Source organism: Tupaia chinensis, unplaced genomic scaffold (genome assembly GCF_000334495.1).
Source record: "Tupaia chinensis unplaced genomic scaffold, TupChi_1.0 Scaffold142717_1, whole genome shotgun sequence".
Taxonomy (NCBI): Eukaryota; Metazoa; Chordata; class Mammalia; order Scandentia; family Tupaiidae; genus Tupaia; species Tupaia belangeri.
The window spans coordinates 260,308-277,608 of record NW_006202563.1 but is presented as its reverse complement, the minus strand read 5'-3'; the positions used below and the strand labels follow the sequence as shown (position 1 = coordinate 277,608).

Genomic DNA, 17,301 nt, shown 5'->3' with positions numbered 1-17,301 from the left:
TTGCTATAGGGTGCATGTGCTCGCCAGAAAGACAGAGAGAGACAGAGAGACAGAAAGCAAGAAATCATCACCCCAAGGAGGACAGCCACGCCACAATCCCTTCTCCTCCATTCTCCTCTCGAGATCTTGGGCACACACGCACACACACCGGCATGAGTTTAAGCCACCAGGTCTGGGACTCGAACTGTGGTCAACTACATGGGAGTCTAGTGATATAGCCATCATGCCAACTGCTGGTCCCAGAGTTTTAAGTAAAAGAGTAACATGATCTGACTTAAGTTTAAAACTTTCAAGTTGTTAAAAAATTCATAATTGTGGAAATGTGAACTTTGGTACTTTATAATTTTGAGAGATTACTATAATAGGATATTATTGGGGCCAGTAGGTGGCATGGAGGTTATGGCAATGATCTTACACGGCCAATAACATGTTTTGAATTCTGAACTCAACAGCTTGGGGATCACGCTGGGTACATACGTATGAATGTCCAAAATCCTGGAAAAAAACTTGAGAAGAGATTACAGCATGGCCATCCCCCCTGGGGTGGGGGGTAATTTCTTACTTTTCCTCACTCTCTCTCTAGCAAGCACAGGTGCTCTACAATAAATAAATAAATAAGAAAGTAAGTAGAATAATCTTATTGCACTTATGTATTTTTGAAAAAACTGATCAGAGGGCATGTGAACTTATGAGAGAGAGAAGGAGGGAGAGAGACAAAGTGAGAAGACAGAGAGCGAGAGAGAGAGAGAGAGCACTCCCCCCTCCAAAAAGTATAGTCATATCGCAATCTCTTCTCCATTTCTCCACCCTGTGAGGATTTGGTCCACGCACACCCATGTGCCCAGCATGATTTTTTTTTCAGGCTGATAGAGCCAGGGTTCAAAAAGCAGTTGGCCATTTGGAATCCAGCTGCCTTAACCACCAGAACACAGAGTCAGCCTACACTTACATTTTTTAATACTTCTAATGAGATTTAAATTCACATGCCACATAATTCAGTCATTTAAAGTATACAATTCAAGGGGCCAGCAGGTGGCACAGTGGCTAAAGGTGCTGGACTCCCACATGGCCAACCATGGCTCAATTCTTGAACCTCATGGCTTCCTTTCTCACTTTCCCTCTCTTTATCTCTGGTCAAACTGGAAAATAGTAATAAATACAGTTAAAAATAATTCTTTTAAAAAATATGTAATTTAATGGCTTTTAATATGTTCACAAAGTTGTGTAATTATCACATGGTACTTTCTTTTTAAAGAATCCTTAACTTTTATTATTATACAGAAATATTTACAGCTGAAATGGCATGTTATCTGGAGCTGCTTCAAAATAGTTCAGGGGGTGGTATAACGGTGGGGAGAAATAAACAGAGAGTGGCCATTAGTGACTGCTCCTGAAAAAGAGTGATGATGATTTATTAATTATCCTACTATTTAAAGCTCAATAATTGCTATAATTTTTAAAAACTACTACTGGGATTGCTGTATGAAAAATGGCTTGTAAATGTGGGCAAGTAAAAAGCAGATTAGTTACAAAGTAAGAGCAACAGCGCAGGTGAGGGGTGGACAGTGGTGCAGTGGCAACAGAACACTCTGCAAGGCTGACCCACGTAGGAAGGTTCTAGGTTTGTGTTTGGAGACCTCCCTGAATATGCTGGACATGTGTGTGCCCATAATCTGGGGCTGACTGAAGTCGGGGTAGACTGCACTATGGAAACCCTGTCAGGGGGCCTGTTTCATTCACCCATGGAAGAAGCAAATAAACTAAAATAAGTTCAGGTAAAAGACCCTGATGGTTTGAACTAGAAGGCAGTCAATGAAGATAGTTTTTAATTTGGAGACAGGTATATGAGTTTGAGATTTACTTTGGAGGTAGATTTATAGAACTGCTGATGGCTAAAGCCGAGGTGATTATCTACAGTGGGCAAAAACTTTTTTAAAAGTTAACTGAGAAATAAGTAACTAGTTTAGTTTTTCTACCTAGAGCATAGGAAGATGTCTTAGAAAGGTCTGCCAATTCTTTGTTATTTTTATTCTATCTACAGTGCACTTTTGAGAAATAATTCCTTTAGGCAGGAGGCAATATGATTTATTTCATAAAATTCTGCCCTAATACCAAAAATAAATTCTGAGTTCCTGCCAACAAGACCAAATCCCAGGACGGAGCCCTCATTTCTAGATTCAATGTCTAAAGTTCCTTACACACAGTAAGAATTCAATAAAATGCTTTCTGAATTGAATGAAATAGCCTCTGTACCTAGATGAGCACCACAGCCAGTCATTTTAAAAATGAACTACACAGCTCACATCAACCACAACAAAATAAAAAACAGGAATGAAGTAATATCTAAAATTTTACATGACATAGATTTGTTCCTTCATAGGAAAACTCAATGAAGACGCCAATTCCTGGGCCCAGTCGAAGCAGCATGTGTTGGTAGATGCTGCTGTTTGGGAGGCTAAGGATATGTGGGAGACCTGTGTTCATTTCTTAACCCACCTTAAAAAGCTGCATGCAGAGGTGCGCACCTGTAATCCTAGCTACTTGAGAGGCTGGGACAAAAGGATCACAAATTTGAAGCTAGCTTGGGCAAGATAGAGAGACCCTGTGTGACTGAGCTGGGTGTGGTGCTGCAGGCCTATGTTTTCAGATGGGAGGCTGAGGCGGGAAGATCAGGCCACAGAGAAACTCTAATTTAAAAAAAAAAAAAAAAAAAAAAAAAAAGAGCAATTTTAATGAAATACAACAGTATTTTTACTAGGAAGCTGATAAAATTATTTTAAATACTATCTGAAAGAATAAACATACGAGAATGTCAAAGAAAAATCCTTAACAAAGAAGTGTAATCAAAGGAAGCTGGCTCTGTGGCCTGGTGGTTAAGGAAGCCAGGTCCCACATGGTTTACTATACAGTTTGAGTTCCAGAGGCTTAGGAAATGCACCCGACATACATATGTGCCCAAATCCCAAAAGGAGGGAGAGATGGAGAAGGGATTACAGTGTGACCATTCCACCATGAGAAGTGCTTTCTCCTCTCCCTCGTTGGTAAGTACATGTGTCCTCTAGTGTGAAAAAATAAATAAAAATAAAAATTGGGGATCCTCACATCCTAACATATTCTCATATTTTTTTTTTTCTTCCCACCCACCCCCAGCCATTGTGGCCAATAAGGCCTTGCAGGACGGGACCTCTCATTACCTATTCTCCCAGCTCATCCTACTCCAGGTACCCTGGCAAGCCTGCCGTTTCTTCAGATATACTAAGTGCTCTCCTACTTCAGAGCTTTCGCACTTGCTTTCCCTCTGCCTTGAAAGAAAACTCTCCTGCTAGATGTGCTCATGACTCACTCCTTTCCTCAAACTAGCCCCTGGTCCAAAGACACTTCAGAGGGCCCTGCCTTCACACTCTCACCCTTTTCTGGCATTGCCCTTTCCATACTTCCCAGGGAAAGGCTCTGACAGCCACATCTGTACCACAGGGTCCTAGCCCCACATTCCTAAGTGACTATACAGGTCAGAAAATAACATAGCCGTACTCTCAGAATATTTCCCGTTGAAATTTTTTAAATGATTTTATTTATCTTAACTTATCGATTGACTGATTGATTTTAATTTGACCAGAGAGGGACAAAGTGAGTGAGTGAGTGAGTGAGTGGAGCAAGCCGCCAGTTCCAGGCCTTGAACCATGATTGACCATGTGGAAATCCAGCACCCCCAACCACCACACCACCTACTGGCCCCAAATTTAAAACTGAGGTTAAGAGAGTATGTTCCACTGAATGGGGTCACAGAGAAACCATCTTCCATTATGTATATTGCAAAACAAATAAAAAAGCCCACCTAAGAAACACAAATGAGCCTATACAGGGAAAAAGAGAAACTCATAGAGTAAAATGGTAGTCTTGGTTTCAACAGCTTTCTGACTCCTGATTCCATCCCATCTGATGTCTAAGAGCATTTCCTGCTTTGGAATACCATGCGATACCTCTGTATTCATATGTTAAAAATGTACAGTCATACTTGGTTCTATTTGCTTTATCATGCTTTATTGCACTGGCTAGGACTTCCTGGACAATGTTAATAGGAGAAGTATGAGAAAGGTAAATTTTATCTTGTAATTCCACTATAGCTTCTTTGATGTAATAAAATTTGTATTGCATATACCACAAAAGGTCCTTAAATCACCTGGATTTTAATAACCAATATGGGGCTGGCAGGTGGCATGGTGGTTAAGGGTGCTGGACACCCACATGGAGGCTTGCTTTCTCACTTTCCCTCCCTCTCTCCCTCCCTCTCTCTCTCTTTCACTCTCTCTCTCTTGCTCTGTCCCTCTCTGGTCAAAAGAAAAGAAAATGTTAAAATAAAATACTTCTTTAAAAAAATAATAACCAATATGAAATAGACATCTAAAATGACACAACACTACATGAATTGTCAATTGTCCCAACATTACTTACTTATTTTCCCCACCTACTTATTATAATGCCACTTCTATTACCTATCAAGTTCCCATGTGCAATTTCTAAACTACCTGACCTGATCATCTGATCATCTATTTGAAACAGCACTAATACCAAGAGATTGCTGTGTAATCTCATCTATCTCACTATTTTAAATATTCTATGTGCTAATAACTCCCAAATTTCCATCACCCAGACTTCTCCTCTAAACTTAAACTTTTTTTCCAACTGTCTCACTTGGTTTGTACAATAGGTATTTCTTTTTTTTTTTTTTTCTCACTGTAGGGCATGTATGTTCAGCAGATAAATATTCTATGTGCTAATAACTCCCAAATTTCCATCACCCAGACTTCTCCTCTAAACTTAAACTTTTTTTCCAACTGTCTCACTTGGTTTGTACAATAGGTATTTCAATTTTTTTTTTTCTCACTGTAGGGCATGTATTTTCAGCAGAGAGGAAGATAGAAAAGAGAGAAAGGGATAGTAGGAAATCATCCCCCAGGGGATGCTGCAATTCCTTCTCCTCCAGTCTCTTGGGATTTGGCCCACCCACATGCATGTGCCTGGTGTATTTTCCAAGCTGCTGGGTCCAGGACTTGAACCATGTACTTGGCCGTGTAGGTGGTCAAGATCCATCCACCTTAACCAGTAGGCCACCTTACATTTCACTTTTTTTTTTTTTCAAAGCATTATTTTAACTTTATTTATTTATTTACTTACTTATTTTCATTTGACCAGAGAGGGACAGAGAGAGAGGGAAAGTGAGAAAGCAAGTTGCCAGGTCTGGGATGCGAACTGCAGTCAGACATGTGGGAGTCCAGTACCCTTAACCACCACACCATCTGTTGGCCCCCTTCAGTCTATCCTTATGACAATGAAAGTAATCTTTTTTTTATAACACAAGTCAGCTCATATCACCGTGATATTCTAAACATCCCACATCTTCCCTTCTCACAAGGGCATAAGCTCTGCGAAAACAAGGACTTGCTTGTTTCGGGTGTTTTCCTTCTGGCTCTAGAAGCCTGGTCCCTGAGATAGGGCCTAGCACATCACACTCAATAAGTATTTTTCAGGTGAATGAATGTTTTAATTATCATAGGTTCAAAATTGACCTTTTCACTCAGCAGGACAGCACCCCAACTTCTCTTCTCCTTTAAAAATTTTTGGCCTTCGATCCTTCTATAATAAATGTAGAATCAATTAGTCAAAATTGTGGAAATCCTGAGGATTCTGCCTATAATTGCTTTGAAATAAATTAACTTGGGGAGCACTGTTAGCTTTTTTTATGTCGAGCTTTTCCCCATCGAAAAATGGTAAATCTCTTCTTCATTTTTTTTTTCAGGTCTTCCTTACATCCTTCAGTTGCGTTTATAATTTCCTTTATTTAAAAATAAAGCATCTTTTATGAAATATTGAAATATGTTCATATTTATTGTTTTTGGTATTATGTTAAACATTGACTTTTTAAAAATTGCATTTTATGGGACCAGCAGTTAGTGTAATGGCTATGTTGCTGGACTCCCATGTAGTCGACCGCAGTTCGCGTCCTGGACCCGGTGGCTTAATATTCATGCCAGGCGTGTGTGCGTGCGTGCCCAGGATCCCGAGAGGAGAACGGAGGAGAAGTGATTGCAGCGTGGCCATCCCCCCTGGGGGGTGATTTCTCGCTTTCTGTCTCTCTGTCTCTCTCTGTCTGGCGAGTGCACGGGCCCTATAGCAAAAACCTCTACAAAAAAAAAATTGCATTTTATGTCATAATAAAATCATTATGCTCTTTCTATTGCCTTGTTCCTTGCTAATTTTAAACATGCTTAAATTCCCTTTACCTAAAACTACTCCAACTGATCATAGAGCCACCTGTCTGTTCTTAACTAGAGGTAATTGAATAGTGCTGCCTCGGGACCAGCAGTTGGCATAATGGCTATGTTGCTGGATTCCCATGTAGTTGACCATAGTTCAAGTTCCGGACCTGGTGGCTTAAACTCACGCTGGGCGGTGTGTGCACGTGCCCAAGATCCTGAGAGGAGAATGGAGGAGAAGGGATTGCAGTGTGGCCAGTTCCCCCGAGGGGTGATTTCTCACTTTCTGTCTCTCTCTGTCTTTCTGGCGAGCACACATGCCCTACAGCAAACCCCCACCACCACCCACCACCAAAAAAACAAAATAGTGCTGCCTCAGCTTCTTTATTTCCCACTCAGTCCTTAATCCTTCATCTAGCTTTTGCCCAACCACTCACCAGAAACTGCTCCTTCAGAAATGACCACTGGGTATTAAGTCACTGAGTTCTTCAGCTTTTTTTCAGTATTTATCTTCTTCAGTTCAAGCTGCACGGGACACCAACAACATCCTACCCCTTTACTGTACGTTTCCTCTCTTTTGGCTTCCATAGAAAATGCATTTCTCTCATCTCTCCAGAGTGCTCCCCTTCTCCATGCCCCACTTTCCCTTATAATTTTTATTCCAAGAAGAATCTATACATGTCTCAGAGAAACAGAGAAAACGCCTCTGGAGAAGCGGCATATGAGTTAGTTCTTAAAGTGAAACTAAGATTTCCAACATGGACAAGCAGGAAAAGGGCATTTCTGGCCAAGAGAAAAACACGTACAAGGGAAGGACAGCTTGGTTCTCCAAGAGCCTCAAATAGTTGGGTGTGTCCAGATAGCACTGACTGATATGGTAGATGCTGATTACAAGAGGCTGTTCATACGTGGCGATTCAATGCTTGAAATGTAGCTAGTTCAAACTGAGATGTGCTATTAAGTGTAAACTAGGCAACAGATTTCAAAGACTTAATTTGAAAAAAGAAATGTAAAATCTAAATTAGTTTTTTCCACTGATTACATGTTGAATTGGTATTTTGGATATATTGTTTTAAATAAAACATTATTAAATAAATTTCACCTGTTTCTTTTTACTTTATTAACACAGCTACTAGGAAATCTAAAATTACACATGTGACTCCCATTCAACTTTTACTAGACAGTGACAGTCTAGCACATCAGGGCCAGTCAGAGAGGAAAAGCAGGAGATGCTCTAATACATTCTTTTTCCTTGCTACTCCTATTGATGTCAAGAAAGTACAGGTCCCAATTACTTCTCACCTAAGACCGCCTCATTGGTTCTACTGGTCACTACTGGGGGTAAAGTAGCCTGGCAGGTCATGGCTTTCACTAAGTCTAGCTGCATCTATAGGATTACCTAACTCTGCTCTCCTTTCTGTGCCCTTGGGCATGCCAAACTGGAAATGTCACCTGAACTTCACTTACATTTTTCATATGCCTTTTCTCTTAACCTTCTCTCTCTTTGGAATAGGAGCAAATTCCTACTTATCGAAATCTTACTGGAGGGACCAGCAGATGGCGTAATATTACGTTAGTGGACTCCCACGTGGTCAGTGTGGTTGGAGTCCCGGCTCTGGCAGCTTAGAACTCATGCTATGTACATATGAGTACATGCCCAAGATCCCAAGAGGAGAATGGAGGAGAAGGGGTTGTGGCATGGCCATCCCCTCTGAGAGGGGATTTCCTGCTTTTTGTCTCTCTGTCTCTCTAGCAAGCGCACACACTCTATAACAAAAATCTCTCTAAAATAAAAATCTTACTAGAGAGAGGCACTGTGTTTATATTAAAAGAGAAAAAGCATACAGAGGGGGCCTTTTGTTCAAAATACAAACTGAAACACATTTTTTTCTTCCTGTGGGTCCCAAGTTTTAATAATTTCTCTTCATTTGTCAATCAAAATAAATACATATATTATCCTCCTAACAATTCTGAAAGAAATTTTACATGGAGCAAGACAAAATTCCCATCATTTACCAAAAGAATTAATTAATACATAATTCAGCTTCATCTCATGTAGCAGCTGCTCCTAGCTGTACTTCTTTTATTTCTTTTTATTTCATTTTCTTTTATGCATTCAATCACATTATTTAGCTTACAAAGTGAATATTCCAACATGTGTGCATTTCTCACCAGTCCAATTGACAGTACTATAAAGTTATCTTCAATAGGTAATAATCCATTTCTTTATGCCATAAATGCCTTGCCTCTCTATTTTTCTCCTTAATGTCCTTCCTCAGACTCTACTCCTTCACACTCCCTCTTTCCACACTATATCTGGTATTTACTATCTTTTTCTAAGTTTCTATAACCTTTAGTCATTCGGTGTCAGCCATAGAGTGCAAATATTCGGTATTTCAGCCTTCAAATTTCTCCTTTGAATATTTGCTACTATTACCAAGATCTGTACCTGCTGTGGCTCCACCCACCAGCGCCCTAGGCTTTAAGGCTCAATACAGAGGCTCTCCCACTCCTTGAGGGGTGGGGGGTTAGGCGGGGGCAGAGACTGCCAAACCAAAACACTTTTGAGATGAATTATTGCTTTTTAATCTTACAAGGACTTCCGGGTCTTTAGCAAACAAATAGTCTTTCAGGAAACTATTTCTAATCACTTCGAGCCCTCAACAAACATGCAACCCTCACAAAAGGTGTTATGTGCACGCAATACTCTAGATGCTGGTAAACTGGACAGCAAAATGTCAGCCCTGCCTTTAGGAGTTCACTCTCATGCGAGGTAGCTACATAAACAATTACCATGGAATATGATTTTGGCTCCATTGGAGGTGAGCAGGGTGTTCTGCAGGACCCTTGAGAAGTCCTAATCCAGGCTGCTGGAAGGCAGCAGGAAGCATCCTAAAATGTAATGTAGAAAGGTCCTAATGGTATGTTCCTCCTTTGACTACCCAAAACACCTTTTACACGTCTCTTCTGGTTATCCAGTTCTGTTTCCAATAGTGTTAGTATCAGATCAGTATCATATAATGCATGCACGGTCAGTTCTCATTTTATAAGCAGATCCCATAACTGCAAATTTACCTACTAATAAAATCTATTTGTAACCCCTAAGTAAATACTCATAAAAATTTCTCATTCACAAATATGCCCAGAGCAGTGAAAAAATTGAGTTGCCTGATGTTTGCTTTCCCAGCTGACGCAGAACAAGGAGACACTTGGCCTTCTTATTTCAGCTCTCGTACTATAAACAAATGTCCTCGTTGCAATATAGACAATGTCACACTGTTCACATTTTTGTGCTTTTTGTTAGTGATTTCACTGTTTAAAGTGGCCTCCAACAAAGTGCTGAAGTGCTGTTTAATGTGTGTAAGAGCAAGGAGACTAGTATCCCTTACAGGGAAAATAGTGTTAGAGAAGCTTCTCTCAGGCATGGGTATGAAACTGCTGGCCTGGAGTTCTTGTTAATCAACCAATGGTATACATTAAAAAAAGGTGTTTCTGTTCCTTTGTTTTTAAGAATTACTTATTTATGTTATTTGTTATAATTATTTTTTATTTTGACCAGAGAGAGGCAGAGAGAGAGAGAGAGAGAGAGAGAGAGAGGAAGGAGGGAGGGAGGGAGGGGAGGGAGGGGAGGGAAGGGAAGGGAAGGGAAGGGAAGGGAAGGTGAGAAAGCATGCTACCAGGTCTGGGACTGGACTGTGGTTGGCCACATGGAAGTCCAGCACCTTAACCACCATGCCACCTGCCAGTCCCAAGGTGTTTTAAAACAGAAACACATGTAAAACAGTTATGTATTTATCAGCTGAAAATTCTGTGACTAGAGGTTGGCAAGAACATAACCCTGTATATCCCCCAATGCAATGACTCAGTATTTGCTAATTTAGTGTCAGTGACAATTTTGACAACTTCATAAAACATACCTACTGCATATAATGAACATTAACTGCACTTACTTTTCCCTCAAGGGTAGAATCTATCTTAATCATCACTACTGCCTCCTATGGAGTAGGTAGGCATTATTAAATACTGAAGTCTTAATTGAGAAGTAAATAATTCAGTTATTTTTTCTTTTGTATGAATACTTTGGCTTTAAAATTAAAATAGTACCATGAAGCTTAACAAGGGCTAGATACTAAAACAAGACCAATTTTATAGCAATGACTTCAATACTGCTTCAAAATGACTAACAATGGCTTTTACCAATTTGCTTACCATTTTTGTTCTTCAGGTTAGAGTCTGCTCCACTTTTTAAAAGCTTTAAGGCACACTGCTTATGGGCCCGGTAAGCTGCACAATGCAAGGGTGTATTTCCTAACTGATCCGAACAGTTAACATCCGGAGGATTGGGTCTGTTAAGCTACCAATGAAAGAAAAGCAAGGAAGAATTATTTATCAAAAAAATGTACTTTCTTCCCCAACACACAGGAAGTGTACCAGAGGAGCCTAAAGAACAGCCAGCTCCTGGCATCCAGACTGCCAGCGGCTTCTTGCTCACCAGCCAGACAACTCCGCTACCGCCAGGTTCATCTTCAAAGTACTACAGTCTCAGGTTTGCATCTGAGTTCCATACTCCCCTGACAATAGCCACCACATACTCCACCAAGTACCACTCCATTCACCTCCGGACATTGAGATTTCACTAAGATTTGCTTGGCTTGTGCTTCACAGCAAGACTCCCATCAGTCTACCATAGACAGCCCTTCAGGAGAGTTAAAACCATAAATGTGAAATACGTAAATGTCAAATTCTACTGAATTTGTTGCTCCCAACTTACTGCTTTAGAAACTTCTTTATATAGTCTCCATTTCACAAAATTTAAAGAAAAATGTTTTAGGCAATGTACTTAGAAACCAAAAAGGCCTTTTCAAATGAACTGGAATAACTTGAAGCAAATGGCAATGCTTCAGTCTTGAATTCAGAACAAATTTAGAGTTTCATGTTTAATAAGACCATGTAGAAATTGGAAACTGGAAAGTAGGTCTCCTAAGAAGGAAAAAAAGAGTGGGCAAAGCTTTCAGCCTGCTCTAACATGACATAAATATTCCAAAATACTGTCCCTTCTTCATATGTTACTTTCGTGAAGTATAGCATTCCCCTCAGAATTTATTGTTCATTAAAATGAGAGAAACTGGCCTAACCACAGTGGTGTGCACTGCTACAACACTGTACTCTGGTTGGGCTCACATGAGAAGTCTAGGTTCAATTTTCAGCGCAACGTAAAAGCCAGGCACAGTGGTGTGCACCTGTAACCCTGGCAGCTCAGGGAGGCTGGGATAGGACAATTGTGAGCTAGACACTGGCCTGGGCAACATGAGATTCTGTGAAAGGGCAGGCATGGTGGCACAGACCAACACCCCAGCAGGGAGGCTGAGGCAGGAGGATCATGATACAGCAAGACTATGTCTTTTGAAAAAGAAAATACAGAAAAGCTTATTCCCTTATAGTGTCCTAGCTTAACCTGAACATTTTTTAAAACTATCCTTATATTAACTATTTGTCAAAGAAAATTTAGATTTTTATCCTTCAGGCTTGCAGTGGGGGTGGGTGGGAGGGTTAAGGAATGGGGGGAGGAGTTACTATTTAAAATGTGTCCTACTTAAACTATTACCATGTTAAGTGTTTGTAGATCTTTAAGGACTTTTGTTCCATTATTATGGTACCCAGAGATTTTTGGTCCCACAGTGTGATGAAATTACGGATTTAGCATTAAGTAAAAGCTTTCCTTCCCTTGTGTAAAGATAATGCTGTGTTTTTATTTTACCAGAGCTGTGAGTTCTGCTGTTCTTCCTTCTCGTGCTGCTGCTAAAAGTAACTCTTCAAGCTTTCTTTGTTGCGTCCTCTCTACAGCTGCAAAAGGAAAGTACACATTATACCACTGCTAGTCAGGATCTAGCACGTTCATCACAAAGATGTATAAAGAAAATGGGAGAACAGTAGATGGTATAACGGTTATGTCATTGGACTCCCATATGGCCAACTGCAGTTCAAGTCCCAGACCAAGAGGCTTGCCCAAAATCCCAAGAAGAGAATGGAGAAGAGATTGTGGAGTGGTCAACCCCCCTGGGAGTAATCTTGCTTTCTATCTCTCTGGCTCTAAGGTAAGCACACACACACCCTACAGTAAAAATCTCTCTTAAAAAAATAAAAGAATAAAGGGACTGGGTGAAAAATATCAAAGCATTCTGAAATTGCAATTCAACAGTGGTTAAACTTTATTGTTAGGCTCACTGGCTTACCTTTAATGTTACACAGTTCAATTTCTTTCAGGTTTGGAGGAATTTATACTTTCAACTCAGAGGTCTTTAAGTGTTTTACTCACTATGACACTCATAACAATTATCAAATACTCTTGCATACTGAAATACTAATAAGTATCTGATCTTGAAGGGCAGATAAAAGGGGTTCAGATCTTTCAGAACCTTAGAATGTGAAGAGAAAACTAACCAAAAGAAATAGCATTGGGGGACCAGTAGATGGTGTAATGGTTACATCACTGGACTTCCACGTCGTTGATCGCAGTCCAAGTCCCCAACCCAGAGACTTAAACTCATGCTGAGGGCATGTATGTGCGTGTCCAAGATCCCGAGAGGAGAATGTAGGAGAAGGGATTGTGGTGTGTGGACAAAACCCTTGGGGGGTGATTTCTTGCTTTTTGTCTGTCTCTGTCTTTCTAGTGAGCGTACACGCCCTATAGCAAAAACCTCTCCAAAAAAAATTTTTAGAGAGGTTTTTGCTATAGGGCGCATGCACTCGCCAGACAGAGAGAGACAGAGAGACAGAAAGCAAGAAATCACCCCCCGGGGGGATGGCCACACCGCAATCCCTTCTCCTCTGTTCTCCTCTTGGGATCTTGGGCACGCACGCACACATGCTCGGCCATCAGGTCTGGGACGCAAACCGTGGTCGACTACATGGGAGTCCAGCGACATAGCCATTACGCTAACTGCTGGTCCCTCTAAAAATTTTTTTAAAAAGAAATAGCATTGGTAAGAAGATGTACAAATCATACAAATATTGGGTCGTAGGAAAAGTCATGATGCATTTTTGCATAGAAAAAAAATACATAATGACTTTTCCAATGACCCAATATATACAAATTTATATCAATCTACTTATATATTTCCACATAACATTTATTTTTATTTAATAGTCCAAAGCACTGTGTGTTAAATTTTATTTAAAGCACTTTAAAAATATTAATTCATGAACCTAGCAGGTGACTGGGAGGTTAAGACCACTGGATCCCACGTTGCTGATTGTGTGGTCTGAGTCCTGGACCCAGTAGCTTTAAAATCATGCTGGGCACATGCGTATGCATTCCCAAAATCTCAAGAGGAGAATAGAAGGGAAGGGACTGTGGTGTAGCCATCCCACTCTAAGGGGTGATTTCTCACTTTCTCTCTCTCTCTCTTTCTCCCTCTGCCTCTCTCCTATAAGCGCAGACATCCTATAGCAAAAAAAAAAAAAAAAAGTTAAATCTTCATAACTACTCTGACATCTGTATTAATATTATTCTAATTTTACAAATAAACTGAAGCTCCAAGAAGAAAGGAACTTAACCAGGGTCACGTAGGCAAGAAGGGGAAGAGCTAGGATTTGACTCAGGGAGGGTAGTTCCAGACTCCCTGCTCTTAACACTACGCCTCTTCTCAAATCATCCTTGCAGCAAAAAAGCAACTAATGATCTGATTTGTGTAAGAAATTGGAAAATGGGGGCTGGCAGATGGCATGGTGGTTGAGGTGCTAGATTCCCACATGACTGACCATAGTTTAAGTCTTGGACCTGATGGCTTATTTTCTCACTTTCCCTTTTTCTGTCTCTCTCTCTCTCTCTCCCTCCCTCTCTGGTGAGCATACATGCCCTATAGCAAATTAAAAAGTAATAATAAAATTAAATAAATAGTTCTTTAAAAAAAAGAAATTGGAAAATGTAAATAAAGTCTTATATTTGCTAGATTTGAATTCTGGTTTATATGAAAGCATCAACTTCACAGAAAGACTGAATAAATCCCACTTAACATATGTGTACAATGTCCTATGTAAAGGCTACAAGGGAGGAGCTAGAAAGGATTTTTTGGGTCTTCCTGGCTAACACAAAGTCACATTTATGACACTGTGCCACACAATGCATGCTTGGTCAATAAATATATATTGACAATCAAATAATGCTTATTAAGGGCCAGAAGGTGATGTAGTGGTTAAGGTGCTAGACTCCCACGTGGCTGGCCATGGTTTGAGTCTTGGATCTGGAGGTTTGAAATTCACACCGGATGTGTGTGTGTGCATGCCCAGAATGCCAAGAAGAGATTGGAGGAGAAGGGACTACAGCATGGCCATCCCCTCTAGGGGGTGATTTCTCATTTGCTTTCTCTCTTTCTCTCTCTGTCTCTCCAGAGAGTGCACATACCCTATAACAAAAATCTCTTAAAAATTATGCTTAATAATGTTTGTTCTAGACTTTAGGGAAAGGAAATAAATGACACACTGACATTTCTAGGTTGTCCAGGCCCCTTATCCATTATGTTTCCAGTGGGAGTAGGGTAGAGGGTTAGGATGTAAATCAGAAGGAAATAAGACAGGGATTTTGAATTCAAAAAGGAGAATTGAAGGAAAGCAGACAGGGATTTTGAATTCAAACCATATATATGTTCCTGAACATACTATCACTGTGTTCATTCAGGACACTGAATGAAGACTGCTGATCCAGCAAATGGAAAGCAAATACTCAGGGTCAGCAGGTAGCATGGTGGTTAAGGGTGCTGGACTCCCTCATAGCCGACCACAGTTCGAGTCCCGGACCTGGTAGCTTGCTTTCTCACTCTCTATCTCTCTCTCTCTTTCTCGCTCACTTGCTCTCTTGCTCTCGCTCTCACCCTCACTCTGTCCCTCTCTGGCCAAAAATGCAAATATAAATAAATAAAGTTAAATAAAATGATTATTTTTTAAAAAAAGAGAGAAGCAGGGAACCAGCAGTTAGTGTAATGGCTATGTCGCTGGACTCCCATGTAGTCGACCACGGTTCGCATCCCGGACCCGGTGGCTTAAAACTCACGCCAGGCGCATGTGCGTGTATGCCCAAGATCCCGAAAAGGAGAATGGAGGAGAAGCGATTGTGGCGTGACCATCACCCCTGGGGGGTGATTTTTCGCTTTCTGTCTCTCTGTCTCTCTCTGTCTGTCTGGTGGGTGCACATGCCCTATAGCAAAAACCTCTCCAAAAAAAAAAAAAAAACTTGGTTTGGGGCAATGGTATTTCCAGACTGCTGGTCATGTTCTGTTTTTCAGTGTAGGTGCTATTTATGCAGATGTGAAAACAGTGAGCTGTACATTAATGATGTAAGTTTTTCTACATGTATTTTATATCTCAAAAATTTTAAACTGTATATTCTAAATCCAAAAAAATCATTTGTCCCATAAAATTTAAATTTGATATTACTCTAAGTCTTTTTTTTTTCCCCCTCATCAAAATTCAGGGTTATTGGGGATCTTGGAAGTCATAAAGTCTAACTTCACAGTGCTACACATAATAGTTAAATACTGGGCCATCAGAAAAGTCATGAAGCATTTTTGCCTAGAGAAATATAGAAAAATACATCATCATGACTTTTCTGACAACCCGATAGCAGCACACCTGACACACAGGAGAGCACCTGGACACTGCACTTCATTACTGATTAAAAAACATCACCACTTTGCAATCACCTTAGCAATATATGACTTGAGCAAATATTAATAATGACGCTAAAACCACTGACTAAATCTTTATTGGTAAACAAGATATTTGTATGATCTCAACTTTCTCTCCACAGATCATTAATTACAAAGAAAAAATATACCTTTACAGTAGGCCAGAGTTAACTTCACTAATAATGGAACAAAGTGACACACGTGTCTCCTACTGTGGTGTACTAATACATGATACAACCCCACCTACATAACATTCCTGCCAGACATGCATATCCTGAATCTGATCACATGAAAAGAATAAAACCCAAATTGAGGAACACTACAAATTATTCCACAATTATTTTCCTCTTAAAAAGGCCAATATCGGGACCAGCAGTTAGCGTAATGGTTATGTCGCTGGACTCCCATGTAGTCGACCACGGTTCAAGTCTCTGACTCAGTGGCTTAAAACTCATGCCAGGTGCATGTGTGTGTGTGCCCAAGATCCCAAGAGAAGAATGGAGGAGAAAGGATTGTGGCATGGCCATCCCCCCTGGGGGGTGATTTCTCACTTTCTATCTCTCTGTCTCTCTTTTTGTGTCTGGTGAGCGCATGCGCCCTATAGCGAAAAGCTCTAAAAAAAAGAAAAAAAGGCCAATATCATGAAACACAAAGACTGAGGAATTGTTTCAGATAAAATAAAATTAAAGGGATTTGAAAATCAAATACAATATGAAATTCTGAATTACATCACAGATTGGGGAGAATATGCTACAAAGGGTGTTTTTTGTTTGGTCATATTGCATTACCAGAAAGAGAAGGCACCCCACCCCTGCAAAGGAGTGTGGTCACACTACAATCCCTTCCATTTCTCCATCCCATCAGGTTTTGAGGTGTACAGGTGTTTGTACCCGCCATGTTTTTCAAACTTCTTAGCTGGGACTTGAACTGTAGTAGGCCATGTGAGATCAGAGTTTTCTTTTTTAAGAGTTATTTTATTTAACTTTCTTTTTCTCTTTCTCTTTCTTTCTTTTAATTTGACCAGCAAATGACAGAGTATGAGAGAGAGGGAGTCAGGGAAGTGAGAAAGCAAGCCGCCAAGTCTGGGACTTGAAATGAGGTCAACCATGTGAGAGTCCAGCTCCTTTAACCACCATGCCATGTGCCACCCTGAGATCAGGTTTTTCTATGCAGTGTTTCATCACTGTGCCACAGGGCTGGCCCATGATATTCTTTCAATGGTTGGCAAAATTAGTACGTAAAATGTGTACTATATAATATTTTATTTTCTGAAATTGATCATTATATTGTGATTATGTAAGGATATTATGTCAGGTCCCTTTTCTTTTCTTTTTTTTTTTTTTTTTTTTTTGGGCGGTTTTTGT

At 40.3% G+C, this 17,301-nt stretch overlaps 1 protein-coding gene across 1 annotated transcript in view; it reads right to left on the bottom strand.

Annotated features, from left to right (window-relative positions):
• The window catches only part of OSBPL1A (oxysterol binding protein like 1A), a 274,120-nt gene that overhangs the window by 189,698 nt on the left and 67,121 nt on the right, over positions 1 to 17,301 (bottom strand). Inside the window, exons 6-7 of the mRNA XM_006163672.3 lie at positions 12,013 to 12,098; positions 10,464 to 10,608 (exon numbers count right to left, since the gene is read on the bottom strand). Coding sequence (XP_006163734.1) covers positions 10,464 to 10,608; positions 12,013 to 12,098 — 231 coding nt within the window. The remainder of the gene's footprint in view (positions 1 to 10,463; positions 10,609 to 12,012; positions 12,099 to 17,301) is intronic.